Below are 14,242 nucleotides of genomic sequence, written 5' to 3'. Positions count from 1 at the left end.
ACAATCGTGACAATATTTTGATTGAGAGATCAAATCTTTTGTCCTACAGTGAGACGGGTCTTGTGACTACACAGAGACTGAGATCAATTTCTGACCGTGTTAAAAATTTCTTCAGACTAGAGACTTTGACCGTCCAAACTGTGCATGCGTGGATTTTGTCCGATACTCTGATTTATTCCCACAATTTAAAAAACATGTATTAGGATTTGATCAGTGACTCTGAAGTTATGTGTTCTTTGCTCTGTGACCCTTCAAGGATGTGCCCAGCCTTCACCCAGCTGGAGACTCTGAAGCTGGATAAAGAGATATGGAAATGAATGGATGGATGGAGGGAGGGATGGATGGATGATGGATGTCAGCTGTGATGCAACACCTCCCTCTGCTGACTGGAATCGAACACTGAGCATCGCAGCAGGTTGATTCCCCTTCAGCAGAGCGAACCCAAACCAAACCACTGAGTCACAATGTCACGACCTGACCACACATCCTCTCTCTGATCTGCTGATTCTAAGGGGGGGGGGGGGGGGGGGGGAATCACTTTGAGTCAACAACACAGACCAGCCCTGCAGCTTGACGGTGACTCAGGAATGAGTGGACTGTTGCAGGCCAGCAGTTCAGGGCCGGGGAAAAAGGAGTGAGCGTCTTCACTTCTGTCTAATTATTACAGATAGTCTACAAACATGCATTGATTTTGAGGAGGCGCCGCAGCTCAGCGGCTCCTGTATTGTTTCAGCTGGTCCAGCAGAAGAGGAGGACGACGACAGAGGCCAATAACAATAGCGTAGCTGTCAGGACGGTGAGGGAGGCGAGGTCAGAGAGGTACTGCAGTAAACAGGCCGCCCAATTCCTTCCCATGACCTCCTGGCTTCACTGGAGGGAGAATGAGTAAAGCTGCACTTCAGTTTGTGTGGTTTAACAGTTAAAGTGAGTCTGATGAAATACTGCCAAACACTGGCTTTTGTGAACGAATTGCAGCAGGGGATCAAATCAAAATAAGAACTATACTGAAATAACACAAGACTCATTATTGCCCGTGTCTTTGTATTATCGTGAAACTTTTAAAGGTATTCAATCAACATGTCACCCAAGTGCAGCACAGAGCAGAGGCAATCCTTCATTCCCGTGGCCATAAGACGCCATGACTCCTCTTGTAAATAGTGTTTGCTGTGTTTTTCTGTTTATGCCATTCTTCTATGCCAGTCACTGTTAAGCAATGTTATATTAATATTTAATATTACTCGTTTTTACTCTGTCTTGTTGATATTTTAACCTCTAGTTAATTTATTCTCTGTGTTTGTCTCTGTGTTGAGCAGAATTTCCCTCTGGAATAAAGTGATTCTATTCTATTCTATTCTATTCTATTCTATTCTATTCTATTCTATTCTATTCTATTCTATTCTATTCTATTCCATTCTGAAAGAAAGCAAGAAAGGGAAAGAAAGAAATTGTGGTGCAATCCAGAAACAGACCAACAGAGGGCAGTGTTTTGGTTACAAACAGGAAACTACCGAAGAAGGACCGGAAGTAGAGTTCGTTTGTTTTGGTTTTGCTGTCAGGGCGGGAAAAGTCAGCGTGGTCTTTACGTTCTCTGTGGTGAGTTGTGTGAGATATTTAAACCCCAAGAAGGTGAATATTCAGTCGGAACATTGTAATATCACAGCTCAGGTCCCAACACAATCTGAAATGTTTCCGGTTAATGCGTCGTTGTAAAATATGCTAACTAAGCTAAGCTAACGACTATTTGGAGCTCGTAAGTTTACTTCAAACACCACAAATGTTTTCTGAATCCATTGGTTATTTGTTTGGTCCCCAGTGTTTTCGACTGCGCTGATATGTAGCGGCTTAAGGCGTTCTTGTCTAAGCAGTACAATCCATTATGGCAATAAAAAAAGTATACTAGACGTGGCTTTATTTCCACATTTTCAAGATAAATGTTTCAATCAGCTGCAACACCGGGTGTTTATGTTACTGTAATACACACTTCAACAATTTTATCATATTTTCTTCTCATAGCTTCATTTCGTTTGTCAGTTTAAAACAAAATTGCAAAAATTACCAAAATATGATCAACTGCCAAAGAAATGCTGTAGTCCCTAAAGCTAGAAATAGTGTGGATCTCTTGAGTTAGGATGTCCCATACATGTGCATGCAGTTCTATTGTTGTAGTGCTGCTGTGCCACATCATTCAGTTTTGCTACAGTAGTTAGTTGGAAGTTGATGGTGCACACATTATTTTTAATCTGTCTAAGGTCATCAGTCATGCTTTTTCTTGGAAAAAAAAAACACATTTCTAAAGTAAGACAGCCAGAAGAAGTGTCAAAACCCATTGTGGATATGAATGAAGTACCTAAAAATATACCAACTTTTTTTTTTAAGTAATCAGATTTCAGTACGTTTTGGCCAGAAGTAGCAGTGATGCCAAAACATTATGAGACCAATATAAGTCTCAGTATTACGTGTCCTACTTCTCATGATCATTTTTTTTTTTTGCTTAGTTTATTCCACATTGGAATCTCTTGGAACTTTTAAAGTGAAAGCTGTTTATTTAAATGTAGAGAAAAATAAACAAGTAAATTATTCACGTGTCTGTGAAATAAACTGACCGGTCAGTGTAGGAAGGGTTTGGCAGCCGCAGCCACGCCCTGTTTAGATTTATATCTTCCTGTATTTACAGGATTTTCTTGTGAAAGTGCACGTCCTTGCGTGTTTCCTAACACAACTCTTCATTGAATTTCTCCCATCAGTCTTCATGTTGTGACCATGCCTGCTAAACAGGACGCTGTGGCCCGGCCTCCCGTCTCCCCGGTTCTCTTCGTGTCGGTGGAAGGTGAGCCCATGTTGTTCTATCTGTGCCCGGGTCCCTTAAAACGCAAACTTCAGCCGCTCATCACTGCCGGAGGAGGGACACTGTGCAACGTCCAGCAGCCAGAAGCAATCCTGCTGATCGATCCAGAGGACAGAAGCTTCGTCCCTGACTCTGCTGCTCACCGGTGCGTGTTGAATTAAACCGTCACTCACAAGGGTTTCCATTTTGAAGTAATCAGTTATTCAATAATATGTGATTGCATGGTCTCGAACCCGGATGTTGCTCATATGGGGGATCAACACTCATTTGTTAAAGACTGTTTTATTTAAGTAGACTGAAAACTAAGCAGCACAACACATTCCTGTCAGACCTCTCTGCTGTGTCAGGTTTAATATAGGTTATTGGCCCAATTATAAGACAACTCCTGCTTTTACAGCACTCAAATACTGACACCAGCCAGGGAGCCAGACTGGTGGTGACAGTGGCGGGCCCGACCCTGAAGCAGTGGAACGTCCAGCCTTTTGCTCCAGGAACACAACCCCAGAACAAAGAAGCTGCAGTCCTGTTAAATACTTATTACTCCTCCCCCTTCCCTCTGTGCTCACAGCAGACCACTGAGGAGAAAATAGCTGTTTCAGATATAAGGAGAGAGAGATATCTCCTTCTGATAACCGAGTGACAACCATTTCACATCCAACATGCAAAATATGAAACCCCAGACCCCATGACCCCACTTTTTTAGATCTATTTCCTGGGAAAAAGCCTTTCATTTAGAACAATATGGGAGTTTGATTTGAATAATCAAATTTGAAAGATTTTCTTTTTTATCTTCAACACGTGTGTTTGTTTTGTTTCTTAATGACATGTTTTAACTGCAAACTAAAATAGAAAGGTTTTAACTCTGCTGCCTGCCGTCAAATTCTTCAGGTATGTGTCGACGCAGTACATCCACGACTGTATTGAGAAGAATGAACAGCTGGATTTGGATAACTACAGGCTGACCCCCAAACTGGTGCAAAGACAGTCTGCTCGACTCAACGGCAACAGAGAGGGCTCCCCGGCACTCCTGAGAGGTACTTCGAGTTAGACAGTAATCCTGATAAACATGTAAAACGTGCTTTTATATTCATGCATCAGGGTTTCCCCCAGAAAACTTGCTAACCCTGGTGGTTGGACTGCTGGAGAAGCCCACCGTGTTTATGTAAAAAAAAAATAATAATAATAAGTTTTGTGTTATTGTAAGCATTTATTAACATTACTTAAATGCAGAGTCTTACAAAAAGGCATAATCTTAAATCAAGTTTTAACAAACACAAAAATACAATTAAAATAAATATCAATTGTTTTCAATTAAGTTAAATCCTAATGAATCTTAAAACAAGGCATTGCTGTTCACATTTAAAGGTAAAATAAATTAACAAAAATAAAAAAGTGCAAACATGATCAAGGTGTAAAAACAGGGCACTCAGGGGCTGAAGAAGTATCTACTGGACTGTCTGACCACGTCTACTTTTTGAATGAAAAACTAAAGAAAAATGATTAGATTGCTTACAGTAAATAATATTTATATGTTCTTTCAGTATTTGTTGTTTATATGGAGTTCACAGCAGTGCATAAGTCCAGCAGTACCTCCTTCAGTCCAGCAGAGGGCGCATTGTTACTGTTACATGTATAGTGCAGTGTGAAGCAGTAGAAGAAGAATGTTCTGCTTCATTAAACAGAAGCACCGCAGTTCCACCGTTTGGACAGTGAATCATTCTGAGGATAGAACACGAACCATTTTGGATTAAATTCGCTAGTTCGATGTTTACCATCGCGGCTCACAGAAGGCTGCTCTGACGACGTGCTAACATCCATGCTAGCTCGCACCGGCTCTGCGTCATCAACGAGCAGCGGCTCTCTGATGAAAACACGCCTCACCTCTGACCCCCTATGTGTTCACGCATCGACCATACGGTGTCGCCATTGCAACCGTATCACCAGATGCCATTAAAAGCTCTAGAGACCGTCTTTGGTGTCGCTTTTTTGGCTCATAAAAAAAAAACATATTTACGAAAAAAAAAACAAGCAAAAAAAACAAAACACCGACGCTTAGCCTGGCGGGGGGGGGGGGGGGGGGGGGGGGGGGGGGGGGTGCAAGTAAAGCCTGGCGGCCCGCCAGGCCTATAAAGCACTGAGGGAAACCCTGATGAATTAAGTGTGTAACATGTGAATCTGCTCATGTTGTTTTTTTTTTTTTTTGGATCACTTAAAACAGGAAGAATTCCTTATACACCCGAAGAAGATGCAGCCATTTTGAAATATGTCAGCATGCACAAGTCTGAGATCGGCGGCAACCGCCTCTGGCAGGAGATGGCGAAGCAGCGCGTGACGACTCACAGCTGGCAGTCCATGAAATACCGCTACCGACTGCGACTGGCCAACAGACAGACGGGAGACGAGGACCCGGAAACGACGCAAAACAACGAGAAGGAAGCAGAGGAAAAGACTGAGGTCCGTTGATTTATGATCGGTTATAGACAATTAAGAGTCTTATATTTTATGACGTGAAGCTTGAATCGTGTCCTCAGGATTCAGAGGTTCAGAAACCGAAAGAAGAAGCTGCTTCTCCTCAGAAACCTCCAGCTGAAACAGACCTCACAGCAGTAAAGGTGCAGTTTATTTCTTTGGTTTAAGTATTGTTATTCCACTTCCAGGTGGTAGGAAATCAGAGTTTGGGATTTTAGTGAATAATTCAGTTTCCTGCCGACAGCCTGAGCCAGCTGGAAGCAGATCAGACGATGAAGAGGAGGAGCTGCAGGCAGATGAACTGCCGGCTGAAACATCTGACTGTCCTCCAGCCGAAGAGCCCCGTGTGGATCTACAGACAGAAGATCAGATCCCTGCAGCTGAGACGGCGCAGCCAGCAGAAGATCAGCCTCAATCACAGAGTGAGGCAGAGAGCTGTGCTCCAGCTGAGCCCGGGACGCAGCTGAGGACTCCCAGCAGACCGGAGCAGGAGGCGTCCTCCGACATGGAGACCCCCTCCAGCCTGGAGACCCCACAGCGCCGAGTCACTCGCAGGCAGCTCAAGCTGCAGGTGTCATCGTCTCCTGAACCGTCCAGCAAAAGGCTCCGGCCGTCTTGTGCCCCCTCGTCTCCTCAGACCGCTCAGAGAGACGAATCAGCAGTGAAGTCGGCTCAGCAGAGAGACGGGAGCGCCGAGGAGCCGCCTCCGAAGAAGGCCCGAGCAAAGAGTGTGAGGCCTGAAGCAGAGAGTCAGTCGGAGGAGAGCGAAGAGGCTCACATCCCCGAAACACCACACACAGGTGGGAGCTTTAACAAACAGCTCAGACAGATTTGACCAGTTTCTGTTTCAGTTTCTGCCGGTGTGTACCGGCTCCTGTTTAACTGTCCATGCTCTTCATGAAGTAGCTGCAGATGAACTGTGGAGTTACAGCTGAAGCTTCTGTTTGATTTGTCAGACGAGTCTCAAGCAGAGCCGCAGAAAGCACAGAAGAAGAAAGAGAAGAGGCCGCTGGGAATCCTTGAACTGGCAGCAAAGGAGTTTGAAAGTGAAGTAAGACTTTATTCATGGACAGATCCAAGTTTGTTTTTAGTTTTAGGTGTTTCAGAATGAGCCTGTTGTAAAGTCTTTCTACTTGTCTACATGGTGGTTTTTACTTTTACAGATACGTGGGTGATCGGTTAGGTGCATCGCAATTAAAGATCATTTAAACTACCTGCTATTCTAAATTTGTCCACTGAGACGCTGCAGATCAGAGGCAGTGAAAGTTAACTGCCTCTTTGCTCATAGAATAGCTTTAAATAAAATCCTTATTAATGAAAGCTTCAGAATTCATGCCAGCATTAGTCTGGAGAGGATTTCATGTTAAAGATTTTACTGTTCCGCCTCCTTGAACTTCACGCTGGGCTGCATGTGGCTTCTGAAGTGAACTGAGTTTGATGCCACTGCTCTAAACTCTGCTCTCTTGATGCTCCACAGTCGAGTGAAGATGAAACTCCAGATCTCCAGATACCCGCCGAAGCAGCGGCTGCTCCCACAGAATCAGTTCCTCCATCTTCAGGTCCAGCTGAAGATTCTGGATCCCGAGAGTCACCTGAGCCTGAACCCGAGCCCGAGCCCGAGCCTGAGCCTGAACCCGAACCCGAACCCGGACCCAGCCTCCTGGAGATCAGACCAAAGCTCCAGACCTCCAGCTCGAACCCTGCAGCATCCAAAGCCCACCTGTTCATCTTTGAGAGTGAATCTCAGGAGGAGGAGAGTCCGTCTGCAGCAGCAGCTCCATCCTGCCCCCCACCAGCAGGAGGCGCTGCTGCACTTTCCCTGACTCAGGTCCAGTTAGAGGAGGACATGCGGCTGATCAGAGAGCTGATGACTCAGTCTGAGCAGGTGCAGTAACTGCCTCTTATTTTGAAGTCGGATGAAGTCGTTCAAGACATTTGTCATTCGTGTCTGATTTCCTCTCCCGGCCAGGATTTGGCTGCTGTGACTAAAGCCTTGTTGAAGACCAGTGGAGACTCCTCTGCTGCTCTGGAGCTGCTCCTGAACCCCTCCTCGGTCCCCGGACCCTTCTGGAGCCGGTCCGACGACAGCACTCTGCTCTCGGCCAACCCCGACGGCCGCCAGGAGCTGCAGAGCAGATATGGAGAAGAAGAAGTCGCCAAAAGAATCGTGTTTCTGGAGGTGGAGAGATGAAGAGAAACACAGTGTGTGTGTGTGTGTGTGTGTGTGTGTGTGTGTGTGTGTGTGTGTGTGTGTGTGTGTGTGTGTGTGTGTGTGTGTGTGTGTGTGTGTGTGTGTGTGTGTGTGTGTGTGTGTGTGTGTGTGTGTGTGTGTGTGTGTGTTATAAACACTTAATGAGAGATTTCAAATAAACTAGGGAAGATGTTTATGATTTTTTTTTATTGTTTTTAAATGTTTTATGACATTATTTTCCAAATAAAATTGTACATTTGATTTTTAAAAAATCCTGATATGAATAAAACTTTTGTTTTCATGTTTTGAGGGTTTTTTTTTTTTTTTTTGATCACTTTATGAACATGTAACACTAGAAATGTGGACACTCCACTTATTTAATGGAAATGGTACAAAAATCAGAACACATTAGATTTTCTATCCTCAAGTGTCTATTTGGTAAGTTCTCACTCTGAACATTTTTCCTGTGCAAACGGTCGTTTAAAGAAGTTTTTAGGTTGCTAGTTGTAAGAAATTCCATGTACTGTAATACATGAATCTGACCAGCAGGGGCGCAGTTTAGTATGAAATATGTGGTGTTCTACAGTTATTCTGGTCATGATATGAACTAACCTAGTATATTTTACAGTTCCATTTACATGTGACCAAATATTTTCTGCCTTTGAAGATGTGAATAGTGAAATTAAAAACCAACTTAATCTGAAAGTTGTAAAACACATCATGAATTGAGGCCTAAAATAGAAGTTTTTATACATTTAAGATTAGTCTGCAGAATAATATTTAGAGCTGCAGGATAACGGAGATGATCCATCACAGGAGAAAACTTAAACTATCCCATCCTCACATTTACAATTTCAGTGTTGCCAATTCACCTGAAGTAGCTCCATGTTTTTGGGCTGCTGGAGATAAACCATGCAAGCACAGTTAAAACATGCAAACTCTGGAGTGAAAGTTTTGAAAAAAAAAATAAGACTCAGAATGACATTTGTTTTTAACCAATCCACCTTTTTTTATTTCATTCGACCCCCATATCAACTGATTACATTCATAAAGTTTAAACAGAATCCACCCACATGAATACACTGTATCAATACTCGAAAACAGAGTAATCTACGAAAAGAAATGAAGTTAAAGCAGATGAATCTGCCTGAAAATCAACAGGATGCTATTTAAGAAGCAAATTAAACAGAATCAGATACGAGATCTGCAGACTTTACCCGAATACGGCTTATTGGAGTATTGCTGCGCCTCTCATCCCCCAACATGATTATAAAAGCAAAAGTGATCACAGAGAGAACAGCATGTATCATCCCACCGCTTTAACACTCGTATAAAACCCCCGTTTTTTCAGTATGAAACATTCAATTCACATCCACCAGGACCTGTTTTTACATACATTTAGGTCTCATAACATCTGGAAGTTGTTCAGGTTCAGAACCTGTGGAAGTAAAGCAAAACATACCAAGTTCTCCATGAAGTAACAGCACGCCATGTATCCCTGGGTTTTTAACAGCTACATGTCTTTGTTGTTTTTGCTCAGCTTTATTTTTCTTCAATTCGACTCTTAAGGTCTTTAGAAGATGCTTCCAGTCAAGCTACATTCAACAAGAAGGGGTTGCGAAGGATGTAGGTGGACTTTAACCTGCAGCGAGTGATGGGAGAGTGGAGAGAAAACACACACACAGACACTCTCTCACACACACACACACACACACACACACACACACACACACACACACACACACACACCCAGCAGTTTGCACAAGTGACAGACTTGGGAAAACAACTGTTTTTCTCCACCCGCAAACTAACACGTGTGGTAAAAAAGGAAAAAAAAAATAAAATAAAACAAACCACAGAGACTGCATCTGTCCAGAGTTAGTAGGGTTCATAGCTTGATTTACATCTTTGTCACGTTACTGTAGACCAGGGGTGTCCAGCTCGCTCCAGTTCAGGGGCCACTTACAGAAACATCTGGGTTTTGGCAACACCAGTAAAATGACAGCTTGATAGTGGATCATTTTTTTCTTCTAGTTTAAGAGCTGGAAAAATATTTGTTTTTTTAAATAAAACCTATGATTGGCATATTTTCCAAACTATTAATCACACTATAAATGAGTTGCATCTGCCAAAAAATACACCATTAATAAGTTCCACTGCCACTTTTATTAAGTGCACCTTCAACCAAAATTCCGGTAACTGCTGTTCTTGAAACGTCTGTGAATTAGTTCCTCCAGCTCTGAATGTCTTTCACTGTTTTATTCACTACATGATCAGTTTCTCTGCTTTTCCCCTCACATCCTCTGACCCTTTTCCACTATTCTGTTTCTATTTTCTAATGTTTATTCTAGAATTGGCATTTTAAATTCTTCTTTGTTGGTTTTTATTTTTGACAGTGATTTGCTTACTTTCTTTGTGAAATACGGTTGTATAGTAAGTTTTTGTGGCACTGTAGCAGCTTTCTGTTGTCATACAGTGACGCCTGGTGGTCACAGATGGTATGTACGTGTACATTAATACGTAACAAGGCCCCATTTGCATGACGTTTCATGTGAAAACTCATCATTTTTGTGTTTTAGTTTCAGGAAAATTTTGCATTTCCAATGCACTGTACATAGAAATTACAAAAACAATGCAGTTTTCATGTTATTAACACTAATGATGGTGATTTACCAACGCAAATGTTTTTGGCCCCCGGACTTCATGTTTGACACCCCTGATCCTGACACTTGCTTTGGTCGGCTGGTTAGTGTGACGGACAGATAAAGACTGCGGGTTTCTTGCTGGACTTGCTCCTCCTGGATGTTGCAGTCCATAAATAGTACAGTACTAATAAAATAATGGCTCTTTGTTACTAGTCAAGCTGGTTTTATATCAACATAAAGATAAAAGTACATTTTCTGAGTGAGTGAAGCCGCTCCTCGCTCTCGTCTGATATAATCCATTAGTTTTGTTATGGTGTGGTCAAGAAAGTGACCTGAAACAAGTCAAATAATCCTGCAAACGTAATGAAAGTGAAATATGGTGACAATAGCACAGTGTTTGGTGAACACAGAATGATTAAAAACAGTGAAAAAAGCCATTGTCTGTCATAAATAGTCATTAGGAGAGACAGTGTTTCTGATTGAAAACATAGCGCGCAGTCTGCATTGCAGCTTTTCAGGGAAAACTCTAATTATGTTATATATATTTATATATAAAAAGAAAAGAAAAGACCCATGGCTCCTTTTTCTCCCCTCAAGCATGCTGAAACAACAAAAGGCTTGAATTTTAAACATTCTGCATCTGTAAAACTCCAAGACTGAAGTAGCACTTAATCTTTGATCCAGCAAACCGAACATACGTTATAATACAAAGAGGTGACTAAAAAACATCACTTCTTTCTGAGCTCATTCAATGGACACACAGCCAAATGGAGCATCCTACACCAAAAGAAAAAAGGCCTCTGGGGTGTACGATCACATGCCGACAGCCCTCTATGTACAGTCAGACGCTTCTCGCCCAGATTCAGGAGAAAAGAAACGAAGCAGAGTTCGCAGCCCGTTCTGACTCAGCAGGAAATCAATCAGAAACAACTCACACTCAAATCAAATCAAATCAAATCAAATAAAAACATGTTAAAGTGAAGAGAAGCTTTTTAAGATGCGTCCTTTGGTTTTGCTTGAGAGATTTGAGGGAATGTAGCGACCAATAATGTTATGATAGCCAATAATCAAATACATTTTGCCACATTAAATGTAATAAAGTCGACAGTGTGATGATTTGAAATTAATGTAATGAAACAGTAAACTATAGTTGTTAGTGCTGCAATATATGTTTATTTTTTTTGACAAGAAAACTACACAAAAGGTGTAAAAGTGAAATGCTGTTACTTCACTGGCTGCAGTTATTGATTTTTAAAGTATTCTTTATTGCTAATTCAATAATATCAACAGTATAATATCTTAATAGCAAGTTATTCAAACATTATCAGTTTATTACATTTAAAATGTTCAAAATTCTGACATGCAGTTATCAGGTTATTGGCATTGATCACATTGATGGCCGCTGCATCCTTTGGTTTTGATGATTTATTTGATTGCTTTTATTCAACAAATGAGCTGTAACTAAACTGCACAAAAAATGAAGAACCTTTGTGTTTGGTAGATCTTCTCTTTTCTTGTTTTCTTTTATATAATAATGCTTCTTTGCAGTGAGTATTATTCTGTTTTAAAGCCTGATTATTTTGATTATGGTGCCACATTGATCAGGAGCCTGCATTTGTGGGATGAACAGCACAGCTGAGTATCTTGGTTTTGGTTTGGCCACATTTTTCTGATAAACGGCTTTTCTTTGTTGATGACAGTTTACTGGACAATTCACATCTTTTCCACAAACTACTGATTAGAAATATAACAGTAACAGTTAAAAATGGATAAACATGGGAAAAGATGAAAAGAAGAAAACAGACAAAATGTTTAAATGAGTCAAGCAGCTTTTATCAGCTAAAATAAATATTGCTTAAAATAGCTCAAAGAGATAGAAATGACTTAAAAGATAAGAAAGCTAAAATGACTGAAAATAGCTAAAACCACAAGAAAAGGGGAAAAGAAAAAAATGGTCAAAATGTCGAAGAGAGTGAAAAAGGCTTAAAATAAAACAGCTAAAAACACTCAAAACAGCTAAAAGAGATTAAATTGCTTGAAAAAAATGGCTAAAGATGCTAAAACATCTTAAACCACAGGTAAAAGGAACAGAAGCGACAGATCACACACAAAACAGCTAAAACTGAAAAAAATGTTTCGAATTGAACTCAAACTGAGGAAACAGTTTTTGTGTGTTTAGAGAAACTACGTGAACTCTGCGTTCTGTGTTTTACCCTCATGTTAAGTGGCTCCAGATGAATTGAATGAAGTGGAATAACTGGTAAATATTAACCCTGACCTCTGACCCCTGCTCTTCATCGATGACCCTTTGACTCCCTGATCATTTCCGATCATCAGAAACAACATGAAGGCGAGTCAATCCCAGCAGCAAAGAAACATCCAGCTGAACATGGCTGAAACTCCCTCACCCAGCTCAGCTGCTCATCCCACAGATGCATGTTCCTCACGAATTAACAAGTAAAATATTCAAGCTTTCAAGAAGCATCAACGCAACAAAGAAACGATCCACAAAACACACATTTCCTTGTGTGTAGTTTAGTTTTTCATGTGCACAAACAGACTGCACAAGACCATGAGAACCATGTTTCCTCAGCAGCAGAAGTTTCGGGCAAATCCTGACATTTATTGCCACAATTTAAGACATTACGGGGGCACGGTTCCAGTTTTTTTTTTTCTGTCTGTGTCTTCGTGTTCATGGTTAAAAACAAATCTCCCGCGCGACGATTGTTCCGGAGACAAACGAATTGATAAAAAACACCTGCTTTGCTTCAAAGGCTAATGGTCGGAGGAGAAACAAGGAAGGGTGAGAGCCGGTCCAAAAGTGAGGACAGCTGAATTGCATAGAACTTGAGTAAGTGCACCGACGCATCGAAAAGGGCTGTGCTCCTTTCCTCCCTCAACGTTGGCAACCCTGCAGAGTTCCCTCAGAAACCACCAGAACTCCAACACCATTTATCCCCACCGGGTTTTGTCTCCTCGGCAGAAGACCCTCAATCCCACTCGGTGTTTAATTTGGATTGCAAATGGATCACCTGATGCTACAAAACAACAACATTCAGCAAACCAGGGCGAAAACAACAACAACATCAACCGCTTCAATCTGAAATGAACATTAAAAATTTTGAGCCATCCTCCAAACGAGGAGCACAATAAGTCCCGTGTTCGATTCCGCTAGAAAAAGGATGTCAATAGGGTAGAAAATACGTCTCAGCCTATTTAAAATATTTCTTTTTCTTCAGAAAATGATGTGAAGCTCTGGATGAGGATCCAGCGAGGCAGCAGTGAGGAACAGAGCACAGCTTGGTTTCCTTATTCGCCCTCTTTTTTTTTTTTCCTCCTCTTTGTGAAGCAGAGACGCCCTCCCTCCACCTTCTAAACAACTGGAAGTGTATAAAAGCACCGGTTCTGGGCCCAACAGCACTGCATGAGCTCAACCAGGCCCAGCTTGAAGTTGGTCCACCTTTTTTTGTGTTTGTTTTTTTTTTTTTTCTCCTAAAGGCAGGGAATGAAACCCTGCGGTGACCGGAGGGGGACGAGGGGAGGCGGGCCGGGGGCCCGGCCGTGCGGCCATCAGCTGACGGGGACTTCGACCTCTTTGTCCGAGATCTCGTCCTGGATCTCGTCCGTGTTCCCTGAGTCGCTGCTGGCCACCGAGCTGAAGGACGGGGAGTTCCTGCCGCCCTTGATCATCCTGCGGCAGGTCTCCATCTGCACGTCCAGGCCTCTCTTCATGCTGCACATCTCCATGTACTCGTGCAGGTGGCGGTTCATGTCGCTCTTCGCCGTGGCCAGCTCCATCTGAGGGCGGAGGAAGGAGGGAATCATGTGAGGAGTCCAGTCAGGAGGGCTGTGCTGGGATACATGAGCTGGTTCTGAACCTACAAACTGCTCAGGTGTGGGAGGGTTTTCACTAAAAAACTAAACATGAAAACATTCTTGGGGAATAGCTGAAATGAATAAATGGCAAGTTTAGGCTCTCAAACAAAAACATGGCATTAGTTTACAGGTTAATTTATGTGCATAAGGCTTAAAATGCCAGATATTTATCCATGAATACCACATGATTTTTACAAATATCTCATTGGCATTCAT

The 14,242-nt window shown here is 42.1% G+C and overlaps 2 protein-coding genes across 3 annotated transcripts in view; one reads left to right on the top strand and one right to left on the bottom strand.

Moving 5' to 3' along the window:
- The first annotated feature begins 1,535 nt into the window (after positions 1-1,535).
- On the top strand, positions 1,536-7,800 carry terf2ip (telomeric repeat binding factor 2, interacting protein). Its single transcript, XM_030092061.1, has 9 exons — positions 1,536-1,593; positions 2,745-2,990; positions 3,734-3,879; positions 5,064-5,299; positions 5,377-5,457; positions 5,559-6,114; positions 6,271-6,365; positions 6,792-7,199; positions 7,284-7,800. Exons 2-9 carry the CDS (start codon positions 2,761-2,763, stop codon positions 7,503-7,505), a joined length of 1,974 nt encoding a protein of 657 aa, XP_029947921.1. The 5' UTR covers positions 1,536-1,593; positions 2,745-2,760; the 3' UTR covers positions 7,506-7,800.
- Positions 7,801-8,895: 1,095 nt separating this feature from the next.
- Positions 8,896-14,242, bottom strand: part of iffo2b (intermediate filament family orphan 2b) — a 35,495-nt gene continuing 30,148 nt past the window's right edge. For both annotated transcript variants that reach the window (XM_030092275.1, XM_030092276.1), the window contains exon 8: positions 8,896-13,948. In XM_030092275.1, the coding sequence (XP_029948135.1) occupies positions 13,721-13,948 (228 nt within the window). In that variant the 3' untranslated portion in view covers positions 8,896-13,720. The remainder of the gene's footprint in view (positions 13,949-14,242) is intronic.

This window comes from Salarias fasciatus, chromosome 5 (assembly GCF_902148845.1).
Source record: "Salarias fasciatus chromosome 5, fSalaFa1.1, whole genome shotgun sequence".
Lineage (NCBI taxonomy): Eukaryota > Metazoa > Chordata > Actinopteri > Blenniiformes > Blenniidae > Salarias > Salarias fasciatus.
Note: the sequence above shows the minus strand (reverse complement) of the source record. Positions and strands in the feature narration are given on the sequence as shown.